Source organism: Sus scrofa, chromosome 12 (genome assembly GCF_054392235.1).
Source record: "Sus scrofa isolate SSC_HxYL_T2T_F1_AM1 chromosome 12, Sscrofa_HxYL_maternal_Yorkshire_Landrace_v2.0, whole genome shotgun sequence".
NCBI lineage: Eukaryota > Metazoa > Chordata > Mammalia > Artiodactyla > Suidae > Sus > Sus scrofa.
In genome coordinates this window covers 44055727-44078445 of record NC_139394.1, presented here as the reverse complement: position 1 = coordinate 44078445, position 22719 = coordinate 44055727, and the positions used below count along the sequence as shown (strand labels likewise).

The following is a 22719-nucleotide window of genomic DNA, read 5'->3' as shown; positions in this document are numbered from 1 at the left end:
TTGCCATCACGTGCATATAAATGGGCACCGTAGAGTGACATGGTTCTTAGCCTCTATCTCATAGTCTCCCCCCACCTCAAACAGAAGCCTAAATAAGATAACAGGTGTATGTGATTTTCCAGTTAATATGTTTTAGATAATTGGCTGCCTTGGGATGCTCTATGTTTCCTAGTATATCATAGGTTTACTTTTCTTCATAAGAAAGTTATAGTTTTATCTATAAGTTATCTATTAAGTTACGCCAATGTCTCACTAAGAATGGTAGAATCCCACTTCTCAGAAGGTGGAGGGTAGGGAAGTCTTTAAAAATATGTTTTTACCTTTGAGAGATGACTCATTTTAGAGGTCACTTTGAGTGATCCTCCTGATAAAGGAGGGAAGGTCTATATCTTAACCCAGTTTTAAGCACTTTGATAACCTCCTTGGCAGCATATTTCAGCATAAATTTTGGCCTATGTACTGAATTAGAAACTAAGTTTTTGATTTTCAGATCTTTTTATTTAGCCTTAGAAAATCTTCAAGCAAGATGTTATGTAGGAGCCCATGTAAATTAGGTCAAAATGATGGTAATCTGTTTCAAGTTAGGGTAGGTTTTGGGGGGGATGGGTCTTGCCTAGTTGCTGTCTACATACTCCATCCTCCATTCCCCCCCAAGCAATAAATGGAATGCACCTGAAAGGCCTTTGTAAGAAATTTACATGGATGATTATGCTTACTGTCTATATTGGCGTGGCACACTTGTAAAAAACTTAAGTTAAAGGCCACATAGTAAGTAATTTAGGATTTACAGATCATGATTTCTGTCACGTCTGTTCAACTCTGCCCTTGTAGCACCAGAACAGCTGTAGATAATATATAAATGAATAAATGTGGTTGTGTTCCAGAAAGCTTCACTTATGGATACTGAAATATGAAGTTCACATAGTTATCATGTGTTGCAATATCTTGCTCAAAAAATGTGATTTTTTTTTTTTTTTTTTTAATCCTTTTAGGGCTGCACCTGCTGCACATGGAGGTTCCTAGGCTAGGGATCTAATCGGAGCTGTAGCCGCCAGCCTATGCCAGAGTCACAGCAACTTGGGATCCTAGCCGTGTCTGTGACCTACACCACAGCTCACGGCAACACCAGATCCTTAATCCACTGAGCGAGGCCAGGGATCGAACCCGCAACCTCATGGTTCCTAGTCGGATTCGTTTCCTCTGCGCCGTGATGGGAACTCCTCAACATGTGACTTTTAGCTTATTTATGGGGATAAAGGGTTTAAAAGGAAAGAAAAAAAAGCCCAGGCTTTTTTTTCCCACATTTGGTTTTACATTTAAGTACCAAAAATACCCAAACAGTTTTGGTTAGTCTTCATCAACACTCCCATTTGTGTTTGTAATCATCTTAAAAACAGCAAGTTTGAACATATGATCCTTTCAGTGCTGTTTGAAGAATATCATTAGTTGGGTTTATAATTAAAGAAGAAGGGATGCAGTTTGTGGGTGAAGGTGGAGTGTGTGACATTCTTAGACTCAGGTTGTATGATTGCGTGGCTGGAGGACGAATTCAGAACCAAAGGAAGCTGTTAGCTTTCCAAATATGGAAGAGAAACATGAAGATTATAGAGCCTATAGGAAACAGTGTTTTTCTTTGAAAAAGGAGTTGCAGCAACAAAGATTGGATTTCTAATTGTTATCTAAAATAGATCCCTGACCTCATAGTGGACTAGAAGCTTAAGGCCATACGTTTTCTGTGTTTTTTTAGCGTTGTGATGAATGCAAAATTACTAGAACTTCATAGATAACCGTTTTCCATTATAGTGTGTCATCAAGTTGAGTAGCTTTTTTAGGCTTTAATATCTCAAGCCTTAGAAGAGTTATCTTAAATTTTGAATGTCTTATAAGAATTTTTGATTAGCTCCCTTAAAAATGTGCATATGTGTTGTTGATAGTCTAGGCAGTGCTGCCCAATAGAAATATAATGCAAGTCTCAACTGTGAGCCACATGTGTAATTTAAAATTTTCTAGTAAATCACATTTAAAAAGAAACAGGTGAAATTAATTTTAATAATAGATTTTATTTAATCTAATATCAATATCATTTTATCATATAACCAGTATAAAAATGGAGATATCATACATTCCTTTTTTTCATACTAAGTCTTTGAAATTCATTTTGTATTTTACATTTAGACGACATCTCGATTTAGATTCTCCATATTTCAGAGGGTCAGTGGTCACATGTGGCTAGTAAATGCTATATTGAACAGTACAGCTCTAGAATGATAGATTCTTGGCCTTCTGAAATGTTGGTAAATATTGAATCCAGAAAGCGTTTTTTTTTTTGTTTTGTTTTGTTTTTTGGTCTTTTTGCTATTTCTTTTGGGCCGCTCCTGTGGCATATGGAGGTTCCCAGGCTAGGGGTTGAATCGGAGCTGTAGCCGCCAGCCTACGCCAGAGCCACAGCAACGCAGGATCCGAGCCGAGCCGCGTCTGCAACCTACACCACAGCTCACGGCAACGCCGGATCGTTAACCCACTGAGCAAGGGCAGGGACCGAACCCACAACATCATGGTTCCTAGTCGGATTCGTTAACCACTGCGCCGTGACGGGAACTCCCAGAAAGCCTTTTTACCACACCTATAAGACATGGGAAGAAATAGAACATAAATACAGCTATTGTTGGGAATGGTATTTAAATCTGGTTGAGTCGTTTATGTTTGGAATTAATGTTAGTTTTCACGTCTAAAATTTGTGCTCTGGATTTGCTAGCATGAAAAGTCAAACACAAGCACAGTTTTTTAAGAAACTAACCTTTTTCAGTTTTTAGCTAAATTTCTTTTTCTCTCTAGGTATTGAATTTTCTGGGAATAGATTCCTGTATTGTCCTCTTATTTCTTGACACTTCAGTCTTTGAATATAGACATATTTGAATTTTTAAAAATTAAATTTTGGGGAGTTCACGTCATGGCGCAGTGGTTAAAGAATCCGACTAGGAACCATGAGGTTTTGGGTTTGATCGTTGGCCTTGCTCAGTGGGTGAAGGATCTGGTGTTGCCGTGAGCTGTGGTGTCGGTCACAGACGTGGCTTCAATCTGGCGTTGCTGTGGCTCTGGCATAGGCCGGTGGCTACAGCTTCGATTAGACCCCTAGCCTGGGAACCTCCACATGCTACAGGAGCGGCCCAAGAAATTGCGAAAAAAAAGACCAAAAAAAAAAAAAAATCAAATTTTGGGAATAAAGATTTTGTCAAGGAACATTTTCTTTTTTGGCAAGCACCTGAAATTAAATGACTGTCTTTTCTAAATATGTAATGCTGTAATAGTGAAAGTCTCAGAGTCTACCCCTGGGTAGGCTGCTCATTGTGGTTTCGAACTTGGTACAACTATTTCTATAATTGAATCAAAAAAAAAAAAAAAGAGAATAAACAAGTGAGGAGTTCCCTCGTGGTGCAGTGGTTAAGGATCTGGTGTTGTCACTGTGGCAGCTTGGGTCACTGGGTTCATTCCTTGGCCTGGGAAGTTGGAGGTGCTGTGGGAGTGCCCCCGCCAAAAAAAAGAGCAAACAATTTATTTCTTATGCAAGAGTCAGTCAGCCATAAATTTGAGTATGCTTATATTATGTCTCTAGTAAATAGATCTATTAATTCACCTTAGAATGTCCTTATTTCAGGAATTCTTTATGTGTACAAGTTTGCTTCTTTTTTTTTTTTTTTTTTTTTTTTTGTCTTTTTTTTTTTGTCTTTTTGCCTTTTCTAGGGCCACTCCCTCGGCATATGGAAGTTCCCAGGCTAGGGGTCAAATCAGAGCTGTAGCCTCCGGCCTACGCCAGAGCCACAGCAATGCGGGATCTGAGCCACGAGCCGCCTCTGCAACCTACACCACAGCTCATGGCAACGCCGGATCGTTAACCCACTGAGCAAGGGCAGGGACCGAACCTGCAACCTCATGGTTCCTAGTCGGATTTGTTAACCACTGTGCCATGACGGGAACTCCAACAAGTTTGCTTTTCTGGAGAGGAAAACAAATTTGTTGTGGCAACATCTTGACTCATAGATGTTCATGTGCCTTCATCCCTTAATTTGCTAGTGGGGCCTTAACTTAGTATATGGAAAGGGACTTGTAACTTGACTACGGATTTGAAAGAAAGATTTTTTTTTTTTTTTTTTTTTTTTTTTTTTTTGCTTTTTAAGGCTGCACAAGAGGCATATAGAAGTTCCCAGGCTAGGGGTCGAATTGGTGTTGCAGCTGCCATCCTACACCACAGCTTACAGCAATGCGGGATCCTTAACTTACTGAGTGAGGCCAGGGATCGAACCTGCATCCTCATGAATACTGGTTGGGTTCATTACCTCTGAGCCATGATGGGAACTCCTGAAAGAAAGATTCTTAATTGCAGGCCATCTTCTGTTAACTGATTTAACACTTTTTTTTTTTTTTTTCTTTTTTCTTTTCAGGGCCGCACCCGAGGTATATGGACGTTCCCAGGCTAGGGGTCTAATTGGAGCTGTAGCCGCCAGCCTACACCAGAGCCACAGCAACTTGGGGATCCGAGCCCTGGCTGTGACCTATACTACAGCTCACAGCAACGCTGGATCCTTAACTCACTGAGCGAGGCCAGGGATTGAACCCACAACCTCATGGTTCCTAGTCAGATTCGATTGCGCTGCACCACATTGGGAATTCCTGTTAACTGATTTAATAGTGGTACTACTTGAGGTTTATTTACCATATTTAATGTAATAAATTTCCTAATAAGGTTTTGTAATATAACTAGTAAGTATGGGATTTCTTACTAAGGAAAAAGAAAGTGATTGAAACATTGGAGTTTGAAAGAAAGCCTTACATAGAATTATAAATCATTTAGACCTGTGCTTCTCCAACTGTAATGTACTTAGGAATTCCTTGGGGATCTTATTAAAATGAAGATTTTGATTCAGAAGGTCTGGGGCAAGCTTGCTTTTCCTTTTTTTTTTTTTTGCTTTTTAGGGGCAAACCTATGGCATATGGAGGTTCCCAGGCTAGGAGTCCAATCGGAGCTGCAGCTGCCGGCCTAGTCCACAGCCACAGCAACACAGGGTCCTAGCTGCGTCTGTGATCTTCTCCATAGCTCACGGAATCTCAATATCCTTAACCCACTGGGTGAAGCCAGGAATCAAACCTGTGTCCTCATGGATGCCAGTTTGGTTCGTAACCACTGAACCCAGACGAGAACTCTGAGTTTGTTTTTCTTAGACACTCCCAAGCCCTGTCTTTGCTGCTATTCCATAGACCACCTTTTGAGTAGTAAGGATGTAGAACCCTTATTTTGTTTTTTTTTTTTTTTTTTTTTTTTGTCTTTTTTCTGTTGTTGTTTTTTGTTGTTGTTGTTGCTATTTCTTGGGCCGCTTTCTTTTTGCCTTTTCTAGGGCCACTCCCTCGGCATATGGAGGTTCCCAGGCTAGGGGTTGAATCGGAGCTGCAGCCACCGGCCTACGCCAGAGCCACAGCAACGCAGGGTCCGAGCCGCGTCTGCAACCTACACCACAGCTCACGGCAACGCCGGATCGTTAACCCACTGAGCAAGGGCAGGGACCGAACCCGCAACCTCATGGTTCCTAGTCGGATTCGTTAACCACTGCGCCACGACGGGAACTCCAGAACCCTTATTTTGGGAGGGAGGAAACTGAAGCCTGCTTGTCCAGATTTTAAGGTTGATTAGCAGTTGTTAAGACTATACCTTGAGTCTGTTAGTTTGAAAACTAGTGCTTTTTTGAATGCACTTATGTTGATTCCATATTTATGGTTGAATTTATAAAGTAAGTGCTCAGTAAAGATGATGTAAAGTTAAAATGCCGTTAAATAAAGGAATAGGAAATTATGAACTTTTTTTTTTTTTTTTTTTTTTTTTTTGTCTTTTCGTTGTTTTTTGGGCCACTCCTGTGGCATATGGAGGTTCCCAGGTTAGGGTTTGAATTGGAGCTGCAGCCGCCGGCCTACACCACAGCCACAGCAATGTGGGATCCGAGCCATGACCTCGACCTACACCACAGCTCACGGCAATGCCGGATCCTTAACCCACTGAGTAAAGTAAGGCCAGGGATACGAAGCTGCAACCTCATGGTTCCTAGTTGGATTTGTTAACCACTGAGCCATGACAGGAACTCCTAAACCTAGTTTTTTTTTTCTTTTTCTTCTGTCTCCCTGGAGCCGTGCTTGTGGCATATGGAGGTTCCTGGGCTAAGGTTCGAATCAGAACTACAGCTGCCAGAGTCCACCACAGCCACAGCAACTCGGGATCTGAGCTGCATCTGTGATTTACACCACAGCTCATGGCAGTGCTAGATCCTTAACCACTGAGTGAGGCCAAGGATCGAACCTGCATTCTCATGGATACTAGTTGGGTTTGTTAACCACTGAGCCACTATGGTAACTCCCCTACTTGTTTTATATCTTTTGTATTTTACAGGAGTGTGTCTTTTTTTAAATTATTCAAACTTAAATTGCTGGCCAGAATAGAAATTATAGAAACTAATTCATGTATGAAATTGTATTTTCCTTCCATTGTGGCCAGATAAACAATTTGGTACTCTGTTAAGATGACAGGAAAATAATTAAGCCGTATCTCTTCCAGTACTTAATTGTGAAAATTTCCTAATAAAAAAAAAATCTACTTGGGTGCTCTTTTGTGGCACAGCAGGTTAAGAATCTGGCATTTTCACTACAGCAGCTCAAGTCACTGCCTGTGGCTTGTGTTCCATCCCTGGCCTGGGAGCTTCCACATGCATGGGTGTGGTCAAAAAAAAAAATGTGCTTTAAGGTCCTGACATAGGAATAGGAATATGGGCTTAATATTTTCACTAGTTCTTTTCTCATCATTTTTTAGAGTTCTAATGATCATCTTTGAAGAAATCTGAGGATGTCTTGGTTTCTAATACAATTTTTAGCAATTTAACCTCAAGAATTCTATTGGCTTCCTTTACTTAAACAGTTAAGCAATGGAGTTCCCATCGTGGCTCAGTGAGTAACGAATCTGACTAGGAACCATGAGGTCGGGGGTTCGATCCCTAGCCTTGCTCAGTGGGTTAAGGATCTGGCGTTCCTCTGAACTGTGGTGTAGGTCGAAGACGGGGCTTGGATCCCTCATTGCTGTGGCTCTGGCGTAGGCTGGCAGCAACAGCTCGATTAGACCCTTAGCCTGGGAACCTCCATATGCCATGGGAGTGGCCCCAGAAAAGGCGAAAAGACAAAAAGAAAAAAAAGTTAAGCAGTAATATGTAGGCCAATTAGAAATGTGGGTGGGAAAGGGCTTGGGTAATATTCTGAAAGTCTTATGATGGTTCTTAGAGACTCAGTTGGAAACTGTTTATGAAGGACTTGAGCTTCATTTTGTCTGCATAGCCCGACTCTCCGTTTTAGACTTCCTGAGGATCAGATAAGAAATTTATATCAAGTTAAGATGCATGTGTGTATACCTAAGCTACCTGCAAGGGAGTTTTTTTTTTTTTTTTTTTTTTTGCATCAAGGTAGTAGAATAGATTTATAAAGAAAAATGCTTTTTCAATTTGGTTAAAGTGGTTTTTCTCAGGATGATTCAGAAAAACCATCTAGAGGGCTGGGCTTTAAGCAGTGAAGAGACATTAGTATACTGGATTAGTTTCTTGGGTTATAGTAGAAAATTAGGTATCATTTGAAAACTTTGGTGTTTTTATTTTCATGTCAGCATATGAATCTTAGAGGATTACATAATTCAGTTAAGAGAAACAAGCTTTTAATCTAGGAGTATTTACAGTCTCTTGGGAGTTCCTTGGTGACTTAGCAGGTTACAGATCTGGTATTGTAACTCTTTGATTTGGGTTTGATCCCTGGCCTGGAACTTGGCTTGCCGTAGTCACAGCCAAAAAAAAAAAAAAAGTGATACGAGAAATCTTAGATTTCTTACGTAAAGCTATGCACCCAAGGACCATTGATTTACCTGGCAGTGGAAATTGCCAAATAAAGTCATCTTCTTGTGGGGTATGCAGTATTCTGTCTCTGATATGGTCTACTGATGGGTGTGCAGAGAGCATTTGGCAGCATGAATTTCAGCAGCTCTGCTTGGAAGAGATCTAGCATGTTACAGTGGGTGTGGAGTAGGAGGGCAGTTTCAGGTTATCTTTTTTTAGTGCTCAATTTACCAGATTTCTGGAAGATTGGAAATTTTAAGACTGCTTTCAATCAGTCTCACTTTTGTGTATATTTGTACCTTTTTTTCTTCATCTCATAAAACCCATAGTTGAACATAGTGCTCAAGTTTTTACCTCCTTTATTCTGCTATCAAAATTTTAACCTTTATATTATTCTTGTAGTTCGTTTTCCTTTTTCTCATATTTAACAAAACTGTCCCCTTGGGAAGAATGTTTGCTCTAGTTTAGCATTCTTCATGTTGTGCCTCCAGTTCTAAGTTTCGGTTTGAATAGTATCCCGTTGGCTTGGGGTTGGGAAGATTTTAAAAGAAGTATATTTAGATATGTTCTGTAATAAGCTTTAAAAGGCACCCTAGTAGAAATAGATCCTTGGGAAAACATTTAGGTGAAAACAACATTTTGAAGTCTATGAAATGGAATTTACTGGAAAGTTAGAGGTGCTACTGTTTTCCTAGGTGCTCTACTTGTGACAGTTAAGTGTAGATTGAGCCCAGGGCTCAGCACATTAGAGACTTAAGGAAGAAATCATTTCTTCAATTTTTCCTCTGCAGTGGTGGTGACCGCGGTGGCTTCAAAAATTTTGGTGGTAAGTGCTGAGTATCCCAAAATGTTTCAGTGGAAATGCTATATAAATCTAAAAAGCCACCAATCTCCCGTAGATGCAGTCTAAGCCCTTTCTTACTCTGTTGAGGCTGGTGTATGTTGTGTGCTTTAAAAAATTATATATATATATATGTATACACATATACACATATGTATCTCAAAACATTAAAAAGACACAGTTGACTTCAAACAGTCCAATGGGTTTCTACACAGTGAATTTGCATGAAAGAGTCTGTGGTGACCAATGAATGAGACCTTCACTGGATTTTTGTCAGTATGTTTTTTAATAAAGGTAGCTGACATGGTGTTTTTAAATTATTAGGGTTTTCCAATCAGCCTTCACAACCAGAGCTTAACAGAAGTGATACTAGCATAACGCCAAAGTGGCTGGTGCCGTCTGGGACAAGATTAAGGGAATATTGACATTCATCTTGATTTCTTAAACTTTTAATAAAGCTTAATTTATATATTTACTTTGTAAATCTGTGTTGGTTGACTTTCAAGGATTTTGGAAGTATTGACTTTTAATGCCTTGGTTCTTATTGCTGTTTTTAAATGCTTTCTAATGAGTTGCCTTAAATAGCTTTCTTTTTGTTTTTCTTTTCTTTTCCCTTAGGTCACAGGGATTATGGACCCAGGCCAGATGCTGGTAAGGTTTATGGTAGTTTGTGACTTTGCCCCTAAGAGAATGTTAGTTTTCCATTTTTTTTTTTCAAGGCAAAAGTGTGTGTATCCGGAGGAGTTAGTACAGGAGAGAGATTGCATTTGATAATGTCGCCAGAGCTGTTCTGAAGACCCGTGTTTGTGCTTTCCTGTGCTCTCTGCTTTTTCTTTTGTGAAGAAGTTACTTGATTTTGTACTGCTAGTTAGTATTATTTAATTACTATAAATCAGATAGGAGAGAATTGGTATCACTGGGGGATTAGAATAGCCATGTTTAGGAAAATATTACATTGGATTGATAGTCTGCTTTGTGGGCCTAAGAAGTCTAAATTCACACACGAGAGAATTGTCTTAACTCTAAGCACAAGTTACTAATTTCATGTGGCTTTTTATTTTTAAATGAAATTCAGGGCTACCTGGAGCCTTTTGAAAGTTATGGTTTAGAGATTAAAAATCTATTCGAGGGAGTTTCTGTCATGGCTTAGTAGTATCAAATCCAACTAGTATCCATGAGGATGTGGGTTTGATCCCTGGCTTTGCTTAGGAGCAGGTGTTGCCATGAGCTCTATAGGTCGTGAGCTGTGGTGTAGGCCAGCAGCTATAGCTCTGATTGGACCCCTAGCCTGGGAACTTCCAAATGCTGCATGTGTGGCCCTAAAAAGATTTAAAAAAAAAAAAAAAAATTCTATTTGAGCCAAAATTTGGTATATATTGAAATCAGAACTTTTGTTTTTATTAAGAAGCCATAGTATTCTGTCTATATGGATGGAATTTCTGAATTATCCCTTGATGGACTGAATTTTTATACATCCTTCTTACTTTGTTGTACTAATCCAAAAGTGTGCATGTAAGGTAAGGTGTCTGTCAGGGTGCCCCTACCATCTGGTATATATAAAGCTTATTGCAGTGAATGGGAAACCAGCATTTCTACTTGGCTTGCTTGGAAGTCCAAGTGTCAGATTTGAGAAATTTTCTACTAGAGAGCCTTAGAAGTATTGATTAGCCAGAAACAATTAAAGCTCTCCAGAGAAAGGAACGCTCCTTTATGCCAACTGTCTTCATCTTTCCATGAGCTTGAGTCCTGTATCTGAATCTGAAGAGTGAGATTTATAAGAGCTCCTTTAATTGGTCTATATATTTGACATAGTGTGGACTTTGATCCACTTTACCTGAAGTTTAGTTGTGAGAATTCAACTACCAAAGAACTGTTGTTGGAAGTTTCTGTGTGGTGCATCAGATTAAGGAACTGGGATTGCTATATCTGTGGCCCAGGCTGCAGTGGTGTGCGGTTTGATCCTTGGCCCAGGAACTTCATCTTTCCATGTACTGCTGGTACAGCCAAAAAAAGAAGAAAAGGAAAAAAAGAAAAAAAAAAAAAAAACACCCAATAACTACTATGACCACTTCGCATGTTTAAGATGTTTTGTCTATTAGTCTTTTTTCTTTTTGGTCATAGAAATATTTGAATATTGAACAATAAATTATTCTTGATTATTAAGCAGGATGTAAACAACCTAAGGAATCTATAAAATTAACCATGTTTTTTTTTCCCCTCAGATTCAGAATCTGATAATTCAGATAACAACACAATCTTTGTGCAAGGACTTGGGGAGGGTGTGTCTACAGATCAAGTGGGGGAATTCTTTAAACAAATAGGAATTATCAAGGTGAGTAAAAAGTTGGTTTATGTTGAAAATTACAAATTATGAACATATTCTGGTTAAGATACATAGATTACATAATAAGCCTGTACTCCAGTAGGGCTTGTCTCTTAAACTTTCCTCATGCACATGCTCACTCTTCTCTGTAGGCCTTTGCTATGTTTGCCAAATACACAAAGATTTTATTCCTTGCAGTGTTTACCTTTCCACGGCTGCTCATAGCTTTGGCCTTCAATCTTAGGGCTCTAAAAATATTCTCTGCCTAGCTCCTAAAATTGTGGGAATCAAATGAGACTGTGAGAACATTCTTATATTTTGAAATGCCAACATATGAAAACCCATTATTACTAAAAACTTTTTATGATGGTATTTAATATCTATTCACCCCATATTTAATGCTTTACTTTATAACTTTTTTGTACTTGTTCATGCATATATTTTTCATCTCCAACTAGGAAAGTGGCATTTAGAGCGGTGTTAGCAGATTGTAGCATTTGCCTGAAATCAGTTTGTAATTGCCCTTGTTTTGGTGTCTACGGAATTAGATATTTTACCCCCTTCTTGGAGAGTAAAAATTTCTTAAGAAATTAGTAATTACACATGAATATGTAAAAAATTCACACAGTTCTTAAAAGTAGAATTCTTGTTTTCTGCTCCCTTCCCAACCAAATCCAGTGTGTATGCTTTAAGGTCAATTTATTTATTTGCTTGGTGAACATTCTTTCTAGCCTTATAAAAAATTTTTTTACGGAGTTCCCATCATGGCTCAGTGGTTAACGAATCCGACTAGGGACCATGAGGTTGCGGGTTCGATCCTTGGCCTTACTCAGTGGGTTAAGGATCTGGCATTACCGTGAGCTGTGGTGTGGGTTGCAGATGCGGCTCAGATCCTGAGTTGCTGTGGCTCTGGTGTAGGCCAGCGGCTATAGCTCTGATTTGACCCCTAGCCTGGGAACCTCCATATGCCTCGAGTGCGGCCCTAGAAATGACAAAAAGACCAAAAAAAAAAAAAAAAAAAAAAAAACCTTTAACTTTTTCTTAAAATGCTAACATCGATTTGTTTGTTCCTCAGACAAATAAGAAGACTGGAAAGCCAATGATAAATCTATACACAGACAAGGACACGGGGAAGCCAAAAGGGGAGGCAACAGTATCATTTGATGACCCTCCTTCAGCTAAGGCAGCCATTGACTGGTTTGATGGTATACCTCATTCATACAGTTTCAGTGTACAGTTTGGATAAATGTTTCTTAGTCTTGAAGTGAAAATAAATTCTGGTAGACAATGACAGTTTTCATGTCTGTTGAGAATACAGGCCAGAGTTTTTACATAACCTTTAGAAATGAAATGAGCTCACTGTCTAGAATATTTCCTTATATTGTGTGTGAGGCCACCCTGATAGAGATGTAGAGAGTTGGCCTTGTTTATTCTATATTTTTTTTAAATTTAGGTTAATTTCTCTTCAAATATAATATTAGTACATACTCAGAAGAAACAATAAGATTTTTTTTCCCCCTGAAAATAAAATATAGGAAAGAAGAAGAAAGGAGTAAAGCATCCATAGTTCTCTATACAGAAACAATTACTGGTATTTTTTAAAATTAACTTTCTTTGTTTTTTTGTTTTTTTTTTCTTTTCTTTTTCTTTTTAGGGCCATACCTGCAGCTTATGGAAGTTCCTGGGCTAGAGGTCAAATCAGAGCTGCAGCTGCCGGCCTATACCACAGCCACAGAGGCTCCAGATTTGAGCCACGTCTGTGACTTATGCCACAACTCGAGGCAACGCCGGATCCTTCACCCGCTGAGTGAGGCCAGGGATCGAACTTGCATCCTCATGGATACTAGTCATATTCTTAACCGGCTGAGCTACAATAGGAACTCCTAAAATGTATTTTAAAAATAGTTTATAATCATATAGCAAATGTAGTTTTGTCTCATGCTTTTTTTCACTTAACGTTTTAACAGTCATTTTCCCATGTTATTTTAAATTCATTGTTTTTATTTTACCCTGATTTAATAATAACTAACACTGCATGCTTACTGTGGTTTTAGGCTAGGCACAGTTCTAGGAAGTTTATATGTACTGATTCAGTTTGATTTTCACAGTAATCCTATGATAACACATACCTTTTTATTAGCATTTTACAGATGATGAATCTGAGGCACAGAGGAGATGGGTGATTTCCAAGCTCACACAATAAGTGGCAGAGTCAGGATTCAGACTTAGGCAGTCTAGTCCCACTGTTTCTGAAGTACTAAACTATGCCTGATTGACAAGCACTTGCGGTCCCTTCCAGTTTCAAGATTATTGCACCAGTGTCTTCCAATACATAATTGTATTTCTTTACTTCTTCAAAGACAAGATTGTGATACCCTGTCTTCACCTCTATTTTTTTTACTTTTTTCACCAGTCAGGCCCTATCACCTTGCTCTTGAAGGTTTGGTCCGTTCTTCCTCACTTTTCTGCTTGTTTCATAGTTTCTGTGACTCATAAAACAATTTATTTTGCTCATGATATGTAAAGAATTATTTTGCCTGTCCCAAATGAGCCTCTTAATATAACTCCATAGTTTAGACCTTACCAAGTATTTTTATAGCTTTTAAAATTCTAATCCAGGAGTTCCTATTGTGGCTCAGTGGGTTGTGAACCTGACTAGTATCCATGAGGATGCAGGTTTGATCCCTGGCCTTGCTCAGTTGGTTAAAGATACAGTGTTGCTGTGAGCTGTGGTGTAGGTCATAGACATGGCTTGGGTCCTGAGTTGCTGTGGCTGTGGTGGAGGCTCTGATTGGACCCCTAGCCTGGGAATCTCCATATGCCTCGGTGAGGCCCTAAAAAGCAAAACCAAAAAAAAAGAAAGAAAAGATACCGCTTACCTAAGGTGAAAAATGCTTTAAACAGTAAAACAGTATATAGTAAAAAATGAGTTTTTTTCCACCTTTGCTTCCTAGTGATCTTGTTTTCCTTATTGAGAGTTAAGGGCAATAGGCAGTGTCTATACAGGCATGCATGCACACACATGTGTTCTCTTTAAAAAACAGAAATGGTTGGAGTTCCCTGGTGGCTTCGTGGTTAAGGACGTGGTGGTCACTGTTGTGGCTTAGGTCAGTGCTCTAGTGGGGATTTGATCACTGGCCCTGAAACTTCGGAATGCCATGGGTATGGCCAAAAACAAATTAACCAACGCTGGCCCCCCTATCTCCAAATGATAGCATACTAGACACATTATCTTATACTTGGCTTTTTTCATGTGAAAATGATAGATGTGGTTGATTTTTTTTTTTTTTCCCTTAGTAAGAAATGATTATCTTCCAGTGACAGGTCTGCTCTATTCAATAAATTTTGTCATGTTCTAGTACTGTTATCTTGACTCTTGGGAACACTAGTGTGTTTGAATTTCTGTGGGGACGTGTCAGTTATTCATCTGACACTAAAACTTTTCAAGACAGTTTATATTTTTGGTGAGAGGTGGAGATGGGGAGTAGAATTTCTTCAAAACCCTTTTCTTTTTTCTTAGGGAAAGAATTTCATGGCAACATCATTAAAGTGTCCTTCGCCACCAGAAGACCTGAGTTCATGAGAGGAGGTGGAAGTGGGGGTGGACGGCGAGGTAAGTAAGATACTTGTTGCTCATAGGCCTTGGGATTACAGAGGATTTGGATTTGAGTCCATGTTCTGTCCCTGCTATATGAACTTGATACTACCTTTCTCCCCCTGGGTCTTTTTCCTTTTGTCTTATAGTGAGGTACACAGTAGGAGATTCAGTAAGTAAGGTGTTACTAGCTAAGAAAGTAGTGCAAGAAGGTTCTAGATATCTCTTTGGAAACCAGCGTGGGCAGTTTGCTGTTCACGTGGAAATCAGGAGGCAGTTGTTTAAATGATACCTAGTTAGGTAGTTAACTGACCAGTTTGTAAATTTGCTGATACAGTTACTGTCAACTCATTCATTTCTGTTACGTCTGATTCTTTAAATTCGGAGTTCCTCGTGGCTCAGTGGGTTAAGGATCTGACATCACTGCTGTGGCTGGGTCACTGCTGTGGCACAGGTCTGGTGTCTGGCCCAGGAATTTTTGTGTTCTCGGGCGCAGCCAAAAAAATTTTTTTAAGTATGTCTTTTTGCTTAACCTTAATCACCTAGATTTTCGGACTAAGGAGGGTATTACAGAAATGGATTTTGAAGTTTTTTAGTGCAGTATTTGTGCTATGATGTGTGCCTGGGGGAGTTCTCCCACATTTCCTACATTGATTAAATAAGGAAAGCCCCAAATCGAAGAATCACTGAGTACAGCCATGAGGGGTTAGTTTAGGAGTAGGGAAGCTGCAGTTACTGATGAGCACATGTTCTTAGTTCTTTGATCTGGTGCTTTGCCTCTGCTTTGTTAATGTCTGCTATTGATTCCTCTTGTCCCCAGGCCGTGGAGGATATAGAGGCCGGGGAGGCTTTCAGGGGAGAGGTGGAGACCCCAAAAGTGGAGACTGGGTTTGCCCTAATCCGTAAGTATCCTGTTTATTTTGGTGGGAGTAGGAGTCGGGATTGGAGTAGGAGGGTGCAAGAGGGGGTTCTGAATCCTTTGGAAACTATTGAGCGTATTGTTTTACTCCTTTCTTAGGTCATGTGGAAATATGAACTTTGCTCGAAGGAATTCCTGCAATCAGTGCAATGAGCCCAGACCGGAGGACTCTCGTCCCTCAGGAGGAGGTGGGTGGGCCTTTAGCAATACCTACATGATGTCAATCTTCTGACCAGCATTAGGGAGGCTTTCCATTATTCTGCTGGCCTTACTGGTTTGCATTTCTACCTTGCAGATTTCCGGGGAAGAGGCTACGGTGGAGAGAGGGGCTACAGAGGTCGTGGGGGCAGAGGTGGAGACCGAGGTGGCTACGGAGGAGACAGAAGTGGGGGTGGCTATGGAGGAGACAGAAGTGGCGGCGGTGGCTACGGAGGAGACAGAAGTGGGGGTGGCTATGGAGGAGACAGAAGTGGGGGTGGCTATGGTGGGGACCGAGGAGGAGGTTATGGTGGGGACCGAGGAGGTGGCTATGGAGGGGACCGAGGTGGCGGCTATGGAGGAGACCGAAGTGGCGGCTATGGAGGGGACCGAGGTGGCGGCTATGGAGGGGACCGAGGTGGCGGCTATGGAGGAGACCGAGGTGGCGGCTATGGAGGGGACCGAGGTGGCGGCTATGGAGGAGACCGAGGCGGCTATGGAGGAGACCGAGGCGGCTATGGAGGAGACCGAAGTGGGGGGGGCTACGGAGGAGACCGTGGTAGTGGCAGTGGCTATGGTGGGGACCGAAGTGGAGGCTACGGAGGAGACAGGAGTGGCGGCGGCTATGGTGGAGACCGAAGTGGGGGCTATGGAGGAGACCGAGGTGGCTATGGAGGCAAGATGGGAGGAAGGTGAGTATTAGAATGTACGTGCTAACTTTTTTACCTCATTGCGCCTAGATTTTTAGTGTCTAAATCCTTTTTGTCACATTTTCTTCTTATCCAGTTGTTTGGAACTTGAATTTCCCATTGGCAGCTCTTAGGATGGAGAAGATCCATTTGCTTTCTGCTTAGCATTTTCTAAAGTTTATTTTGTTTTGGAACTTCTTATTCATAATATTTATATTTGTATGAGTTTGTGCATTAGTTTATTTTCTCCTAGCTAAAGATGAGGTTGAGAGATAATTCGAAACTGTCTGTAAATCAGGGATGCCTAATCTAAATGAGGGGAGAACACCCCTTTTATAGGGGTGTGCTTTTTCAAATCACATACGCTACCCTGTATTTGTTTCTCTGGAGATTCTGTTACAGCTTTTCCAGGTGAAAATCACTGGTGGTACTAAAGGGAGTGTGAAAGGTATAGACAAAGTCGAATCACCAGTGGTGTAAAATAACTTGAGTCGCTGTAGTAAGCATCTCTGTGCCAGAGACAGTGCAGGTAACAAGTATTAGCACAGCATGTAGTTAGGAACACAGGGTTTGGAGACTATCTTATTTCAAATCCTGGCTCCACCACGTAGTAGCTGTGTGACCTTGGGCAAGTTACTCAACCCTTTGGAGCATCAGATTTCTCATCTATAAAACAGAGCTGATATCTCCTTTCATGGAGTTGTATTAGCTTACATTTAGCAGTTGCTGGCATGGGAAGCACTGCATAATTGTTGGTAATTATCATCTATTGAACATTTCTTACCATGTGGCAAATCCTGTGAAAGTGTCTTTGTATACTTTAGTTCTAGTCCTGTCAATCCCATGAAGTAGGTGTTACTTCCCATTTTATGGAGTAAGAAGTGTTGAGTAACTTTTCCAAGATCTCAAAGTAAGCGGCAGATTCAGAATTCTTACATGAGAGTGTTTGCTTGCTTATTCTACTAGCAGCTCTTCTTTGTGGAGTGCTGGCATTGGCAAAGTCTAACCCAAAATGCCACAGTCGTTTAGAGTCCTTATTCTAGATGGAAAAAATTTTAAGAGAGTTCGTGTTAGCAAAGTTTCTAGGAAACTTTGTGTCTTAAAGCTGAGAAATTAGACATTTATTAAGCACCTTCTAAGAGTAGATAAATAAGTTGGGCATGATGTATTCTTATAGAAATTGTCAAGCCGATGCCAGCCACCAGCACACTGGAGAAGTGTCTGATGCTCCCCCTTGGTAGAAAATTAGAATTTAGTGTGGCTCTTTATTTTTCATTCCCAGAAACGACTACAGAAATGATCAGCGCAACCGACCATACTGATGACTGTTTTGAATGTTCCTTTGTCTCTGACATGATCCATAGTGAAATTGCCAGAGTTTTGCCTGCTGCTTTCCTCGTGGCCTCTTCTTGGGTAGTGAAATTAAGTGACATTTGGATTTTTATTTGGGTGGGAGGGCTGGGACAATTTTTCTTTTAGAAATGTCCGTTGAAATTTCCCCTTTTAGTTTCCAACCTTCTCATTCCCAACCCTTGAAGCTAAGTGCATTGTAAAATATTGCCAAAATGGAAGGTGTTTTGTAATACTGCAATAAAGACTGCTTGTTTTGTGGACTTTTGTACATTAGTGCATTGTTCTGTCTCACTCAGGATGCATATTCAAACCCTAAGGAATTAGGAGATGAATTCTACTTCATGAAAGTAAAATATTACTTCCAACAATATTTATTGAGCTCCAACTCTGTTTAGAATAGTAGTTTCCAAGCATGACTGCATGTCAGAACCATCGAGGAGGTTGTCGTAATTCCAGATTCTTAGGCAGCACCCCAGGTCTACTGGATCAGGAATTTGTGAGACGTGGGGAGGCAGGGCTGCGAATCTTAATTAAGCTCACCAGGTGATTTTGATATGGTCAGTTTAGTTCCAGTTTATAGTTGAGAAGTATTTATTTTGGGCAGTATTCTAGATTCTGGGAATATGGAGATTGAAGGGCTAGGTAGGAAGAGGAAGGCTGTGACAAACCAGGCTTAAGATAACAGTGTACAGAGTATGTTATTTGGTATTCATTAAAATATTATTTTTCCTTCCCTTACCATGAGTAAGGCCCTACACCAGATGCTGGATGTATTGCTCATCAAGAAACACAATATACAGCCTGATAAGTGCTCCAGTAAGAATAAGTACAAGGTGCTTTGAGTGCTGGTTGGAAGGATACTTAACCCAGTCATGTGGGATTGGGAAAGGCTTGGTGAGTCTGGAGGGAAGAGTAGAAATCGGCTCAGTACAGAGGCTGGGGTGAGGAAGCGGTGTTCCCAGGAGAAAGCTGACATCCACAAATCAGGGGTAAGGAGCCAGCTGTGCACTTGAGAATTCTATGCAGTGCTTTCTGATTGGAGGAAGGAGTTTAAGAATGGTCATGCAAAAGATAAGACTGGAGAGGTAAACCAGCTCTATGATAAGGTTCTTGCTTTTCATTTCCTCCCTTCCTCCATATAGGGAATCACTAAAAGCTTTTAAGCAGGGGACTGGCCTGACCTGAGTGGCATCACCTGAAGGATAATTATGGCTGCCTTGTAGAGAGGCTGGACTGGAGACAGAATGGTTTGCCAGGTGAGAGGTAATACTGGTCTGAGCTCAGATAGTGACTGCACAAGGAGATAACTAGAGAGATTTGAGAAATGAAGGGGGAGACTTGATAGGATTTGGCTGGATGTCAGAAGTAGCAGGGAGAAAAGGGTCAGGTTTTTGGCCTGGGCGATTGGGTAGATAAACTGTTCATTGAAATAGGAGATACTGGAAAAGGAACAGGTTTGGGAGCAAGGTGAGGGGGATGAATTCAGTTGTGAGTAAGTAGAATTTGGGGCACTTATGTAACTTCCAAGTAGGGACATTGAGTAGGCAGCTGGGTGTGCAAAATCCACAGCTCAGAAAATAATAGCATTCAACATTACATTCCACTGATTTCTTCCTTACTGATTTGTGTGTGTCTCCTTCGCTAGTTTCTTTCCTGGCCCTTTACATGTTGGAAGTTTCTCACGTTATTCTGATTCCCTTTCTCTTTTATGTTTGCACTCACTTTTATCCTGGGTGAACTCATTCTGGTTATGGTTTTAAATACCATATAATTTGGTGATGACTATACCAAATTTGTGTTTCCAGTGCTGATTTCTTCTCTTAACTCTGAATTATATCCATCTGCCTACTTGACCTTTCCACTAGAGTTTTTTTTTTTTTTTTTTGGTCTTTTTAGGGCGCCACCTGCCAGATTCCCACCCCACTGAGCGAGGCCAGGAATCGAACCTGAATCCTCATGGATACTAGTTGAATTCATTTCCTCCGTGCCACAGCAGGGTCTCCCTGGCCCTAACTCTTGATGGTACCAAATATGCTGCTGCTTTGGTATCTTTGCATTTGCTTCATCCAGGATTCTCTTCCCTCATATATTTATATGGCTGACCCTTTCTCACTACAATATTGGGTCAGATTCCACTTTCCCTCCCAGGTCGTTGCTGGCCTTCCCATCTAAAATAGTGTCGTCACAATCCTTATCATTGTATGAAACCATGTTTTGTGGTTGTTAAATTTCTCTCCTCCATTAGAATGTAAGCTCTAGGAGAGTAAGGAACCTTGTCTTTGTTCCCTGTTCCACCCCAGTACCTAGAACAGTGTTAGGCACAGGGTATATACTCAGTGAATTGACTAAAGGAATCTATCACAGATTTGAAAGTCATTAATATATAAATGGGTAATTAAAGTGATAAGAATGGATATGATTAAGACTGTCTAGAGAAGTGGTTTTCCATCCTAGTTCAATACTAGAATTAGCTAGGAACTTTTTCTAAACATAAAAGATATCTAGGCTCTACTCCAAAACAGTGGAGTCGGTGAGGCCTGGGACATTTAAAAAATAAACCCCAGGAGCTTCCACTGTGGTACAGTACATTAAGAATCCAACTGCAGCAGCTGTGTGGATTTGATCCCTGACTTGGCTCAGTGTGTTAAAGCATCTGGCATTGTCACAGCTGCGGCATAGGTTGCAGCTGCAGCTCGGATTCAGTCCCTGGCCTGGGAACTTTAACATGCCATGGGTGCAACCATAAAAAAAATAAATAAATAAATAAAACACCCCAGTTGCTTCTCATGGTTTTAGAGACTATAAAGAGAGCCTAGGACAAAACCCTGAGAAATACCAATATTTAAGAGATAACAGGAGTTCCCATCGTTGCATAGTGGAAATGAATCTGACCAGGAACCATGAGGTAGCAGATTCAATCCCTGGCCTCGCTCAGTGGGTTAAGGATCTGGTGTTGCTGTGAGCTATGGTGTAGGTTGCAGACATGGCTCAGATCCTGCTTTGCTGTGGCTCTGGCCTAGGCCAACGGCTACAGCTCTGATTGGACCCCTAGCCTGGGAACCTCCATATGCCGTGAATGTGGCCCTAGAAAAGGCAAAAAGAAAAAAAAAAAAAAGACGCTTACGGTGTCATGTTGGCCATGTCATCAAGGATAGTAAACATTGTATTTAGCCATATGGACGTTGTGAGTTATCTTAGCTCAGGGTGTCTCAATCTTGGTGCTACTCACATTTTGGATTGGATGATTATTTGTTGTGGGGGACTGCCCTGTGCTTTGTAGGATGTGTAGCCATATCCCTGCCCTTTATCACAAGGCACCAGTAGCAGCCCCCAGTTGTGACAACCAAAATGTCTCCTGAGGTTGCAAAATGTTGCTTGAGGAGCAAAATTGCCCCTTTTGAGAACCACTGTCTCAACAAAAGAAGGTTTGGGTAGAGAATTGAATGCTGAACTCAAACTGAAGTAGGATCATGAATAATAGAAATTAGAGAAATGGAGACAGGTGACGTAGACAACTATTTACACTTGATTATGAAGGGTGGGCAGAGGTGGGATGAGGGAAGAGGAGGTGGCGTCTAGACAGGGGTGTGGGTTTGCGGGAGGTTTATTTTTAAGGTGGGTGGGAATTGATCGTGTACTATACACTGCTTGGAAGGAAAAAGGGGATAATTGATATTCAAATTCCTTGAAGGAATGGCATCCAGAACCCTGTTGGAGGACTTTGCCTCAGAAGAGGAGAATGCCTCTTGCATTGTACTTGGAGGTAAGAATAAATGCAGATGCTCATAATGGTAGTAACAGGTAACTACCATTTACTGGGAGCTTACTCTCTGCCTTGCACTGTTATAAGCAATCTGTGTGCATAACTCATTTAATTCTCAACAATGCTGCTAGGCAAGGAGGTATAGAGAATGTTTCACAGAAGAGGTGACTGGTGTAAGAGATTTTGATTGCTACTGGAAGGAGCTTTCAGAAGGGACATTGAGGAACAGAGGCTCCGAAAGGTTAAGCAACTTACCCAAGATCACATCTCTAGTAAGTTACAGAGCTAGGATACTCAGATGGATGGAGTCAGGGCTGAGTAGAAATTTAAAAGAGAGGCTGACAGGAAGAGAATGTAGGGAAGGCCAGAGCTTAGTGTTATTGATGAGATTCCGAGGACTGGGAGTGGGCATAATAACTGGATAAAAGTTCTCTGGTGGCGCAGCAGGTTAAGGATCCAGTGTTGTCACTGTGATGGGTTGGCTTGCTCCGATGGCGTGGGTTTGATCCCTGGCCCAGGAACTCGCCGTGGGCTCAGCCAATAAAAAACACACAAAAAGGAGCTGGATAGATAGAAGGTTTGGGTCAGAAAGTGGATGTTCAAGATTTTGGAGATGCAGCCGTTTCTGGGGATGACAAAAGCTAAGCGCGGCCATGGAAGCGGTAGTTGAAGTGAATGGAGGGGAAAAAAGCCTTTGTAGTTGAGCTTAAGGACTGAGGAGCTGAGGTATTGGATGGTTGTCCAAAGGGGTGGTGATAGCAAGATGAAGATTCAGGCAGGGAGGAGAGGAAACAGGGAAGTGGACTAGAGGGTGGTAGAGCTCTCTGAGGAGCCAAGACCTCAGAGAAACAATGACAGGACATTGTGACATTGGAAGGAATGTAGAAGGTTGAGCAGCATCTGAGATGCCAGTTCAAGAGAGAGCCAGATTTCACGATGGCACAGACGGGTGAGAGTGTTTGAGGAAGGGGTAGAGGGTATAAATGTTTTTTCTTTCTTTCCTTCCTTCCGTCCACCCGTCCGTCCTTCCTTTCTCTCCTTTCTTTCTTGCCATCAGTGCAAGTATCCAGAGATCTCATTTGAAAGGGAGGAGGGAGAGGAGGGTGGCTTACATTTTGGTGTCCAAAAATC

The 22719-nt window shown here is 41.1% G+C and overlaps 1 protein-coding gene across 1 annotated transcript in view; it reads left to right on the top strand.

The window, feature by feature from the left end:
• Nucleotides 1-17794, top strand: part of TAF15 (TATA-box binding protein associated factor 15) — a gene marked incomplete at its 5' end in the record, with an annotated part of 29995 nt that extends 12201 nt beyond the window's left edge. The window contains 9 exon segments of the mRNA NM_001315764.1: nucleotides 8699-8733; nucleotides 9367-9399; nucleotides 10971-11080; nucleotides 12147-12276; nucleotides 14592-14684; nucleotides 15487-15568; nucleotides 15685-15773; nucleotides 15881-16475; nucleotides 17755-17794. Coding sequence (NP_001302693.1) covers nucleotides 8699-8733; nucleotides 9367-9399; nucleotides 10971-11080; nucleotides 12147-12276; nucleotides 14592-14684; nucleotides 15487-15568; nucleotides 15685-15773; nucleotides 15881-16475; nucleotides 17755-17794 — 1207 coding nt within the window.
• Between the last annotated feature and the right edge of the window lie 4925 nt (nucleotides 17795-22719).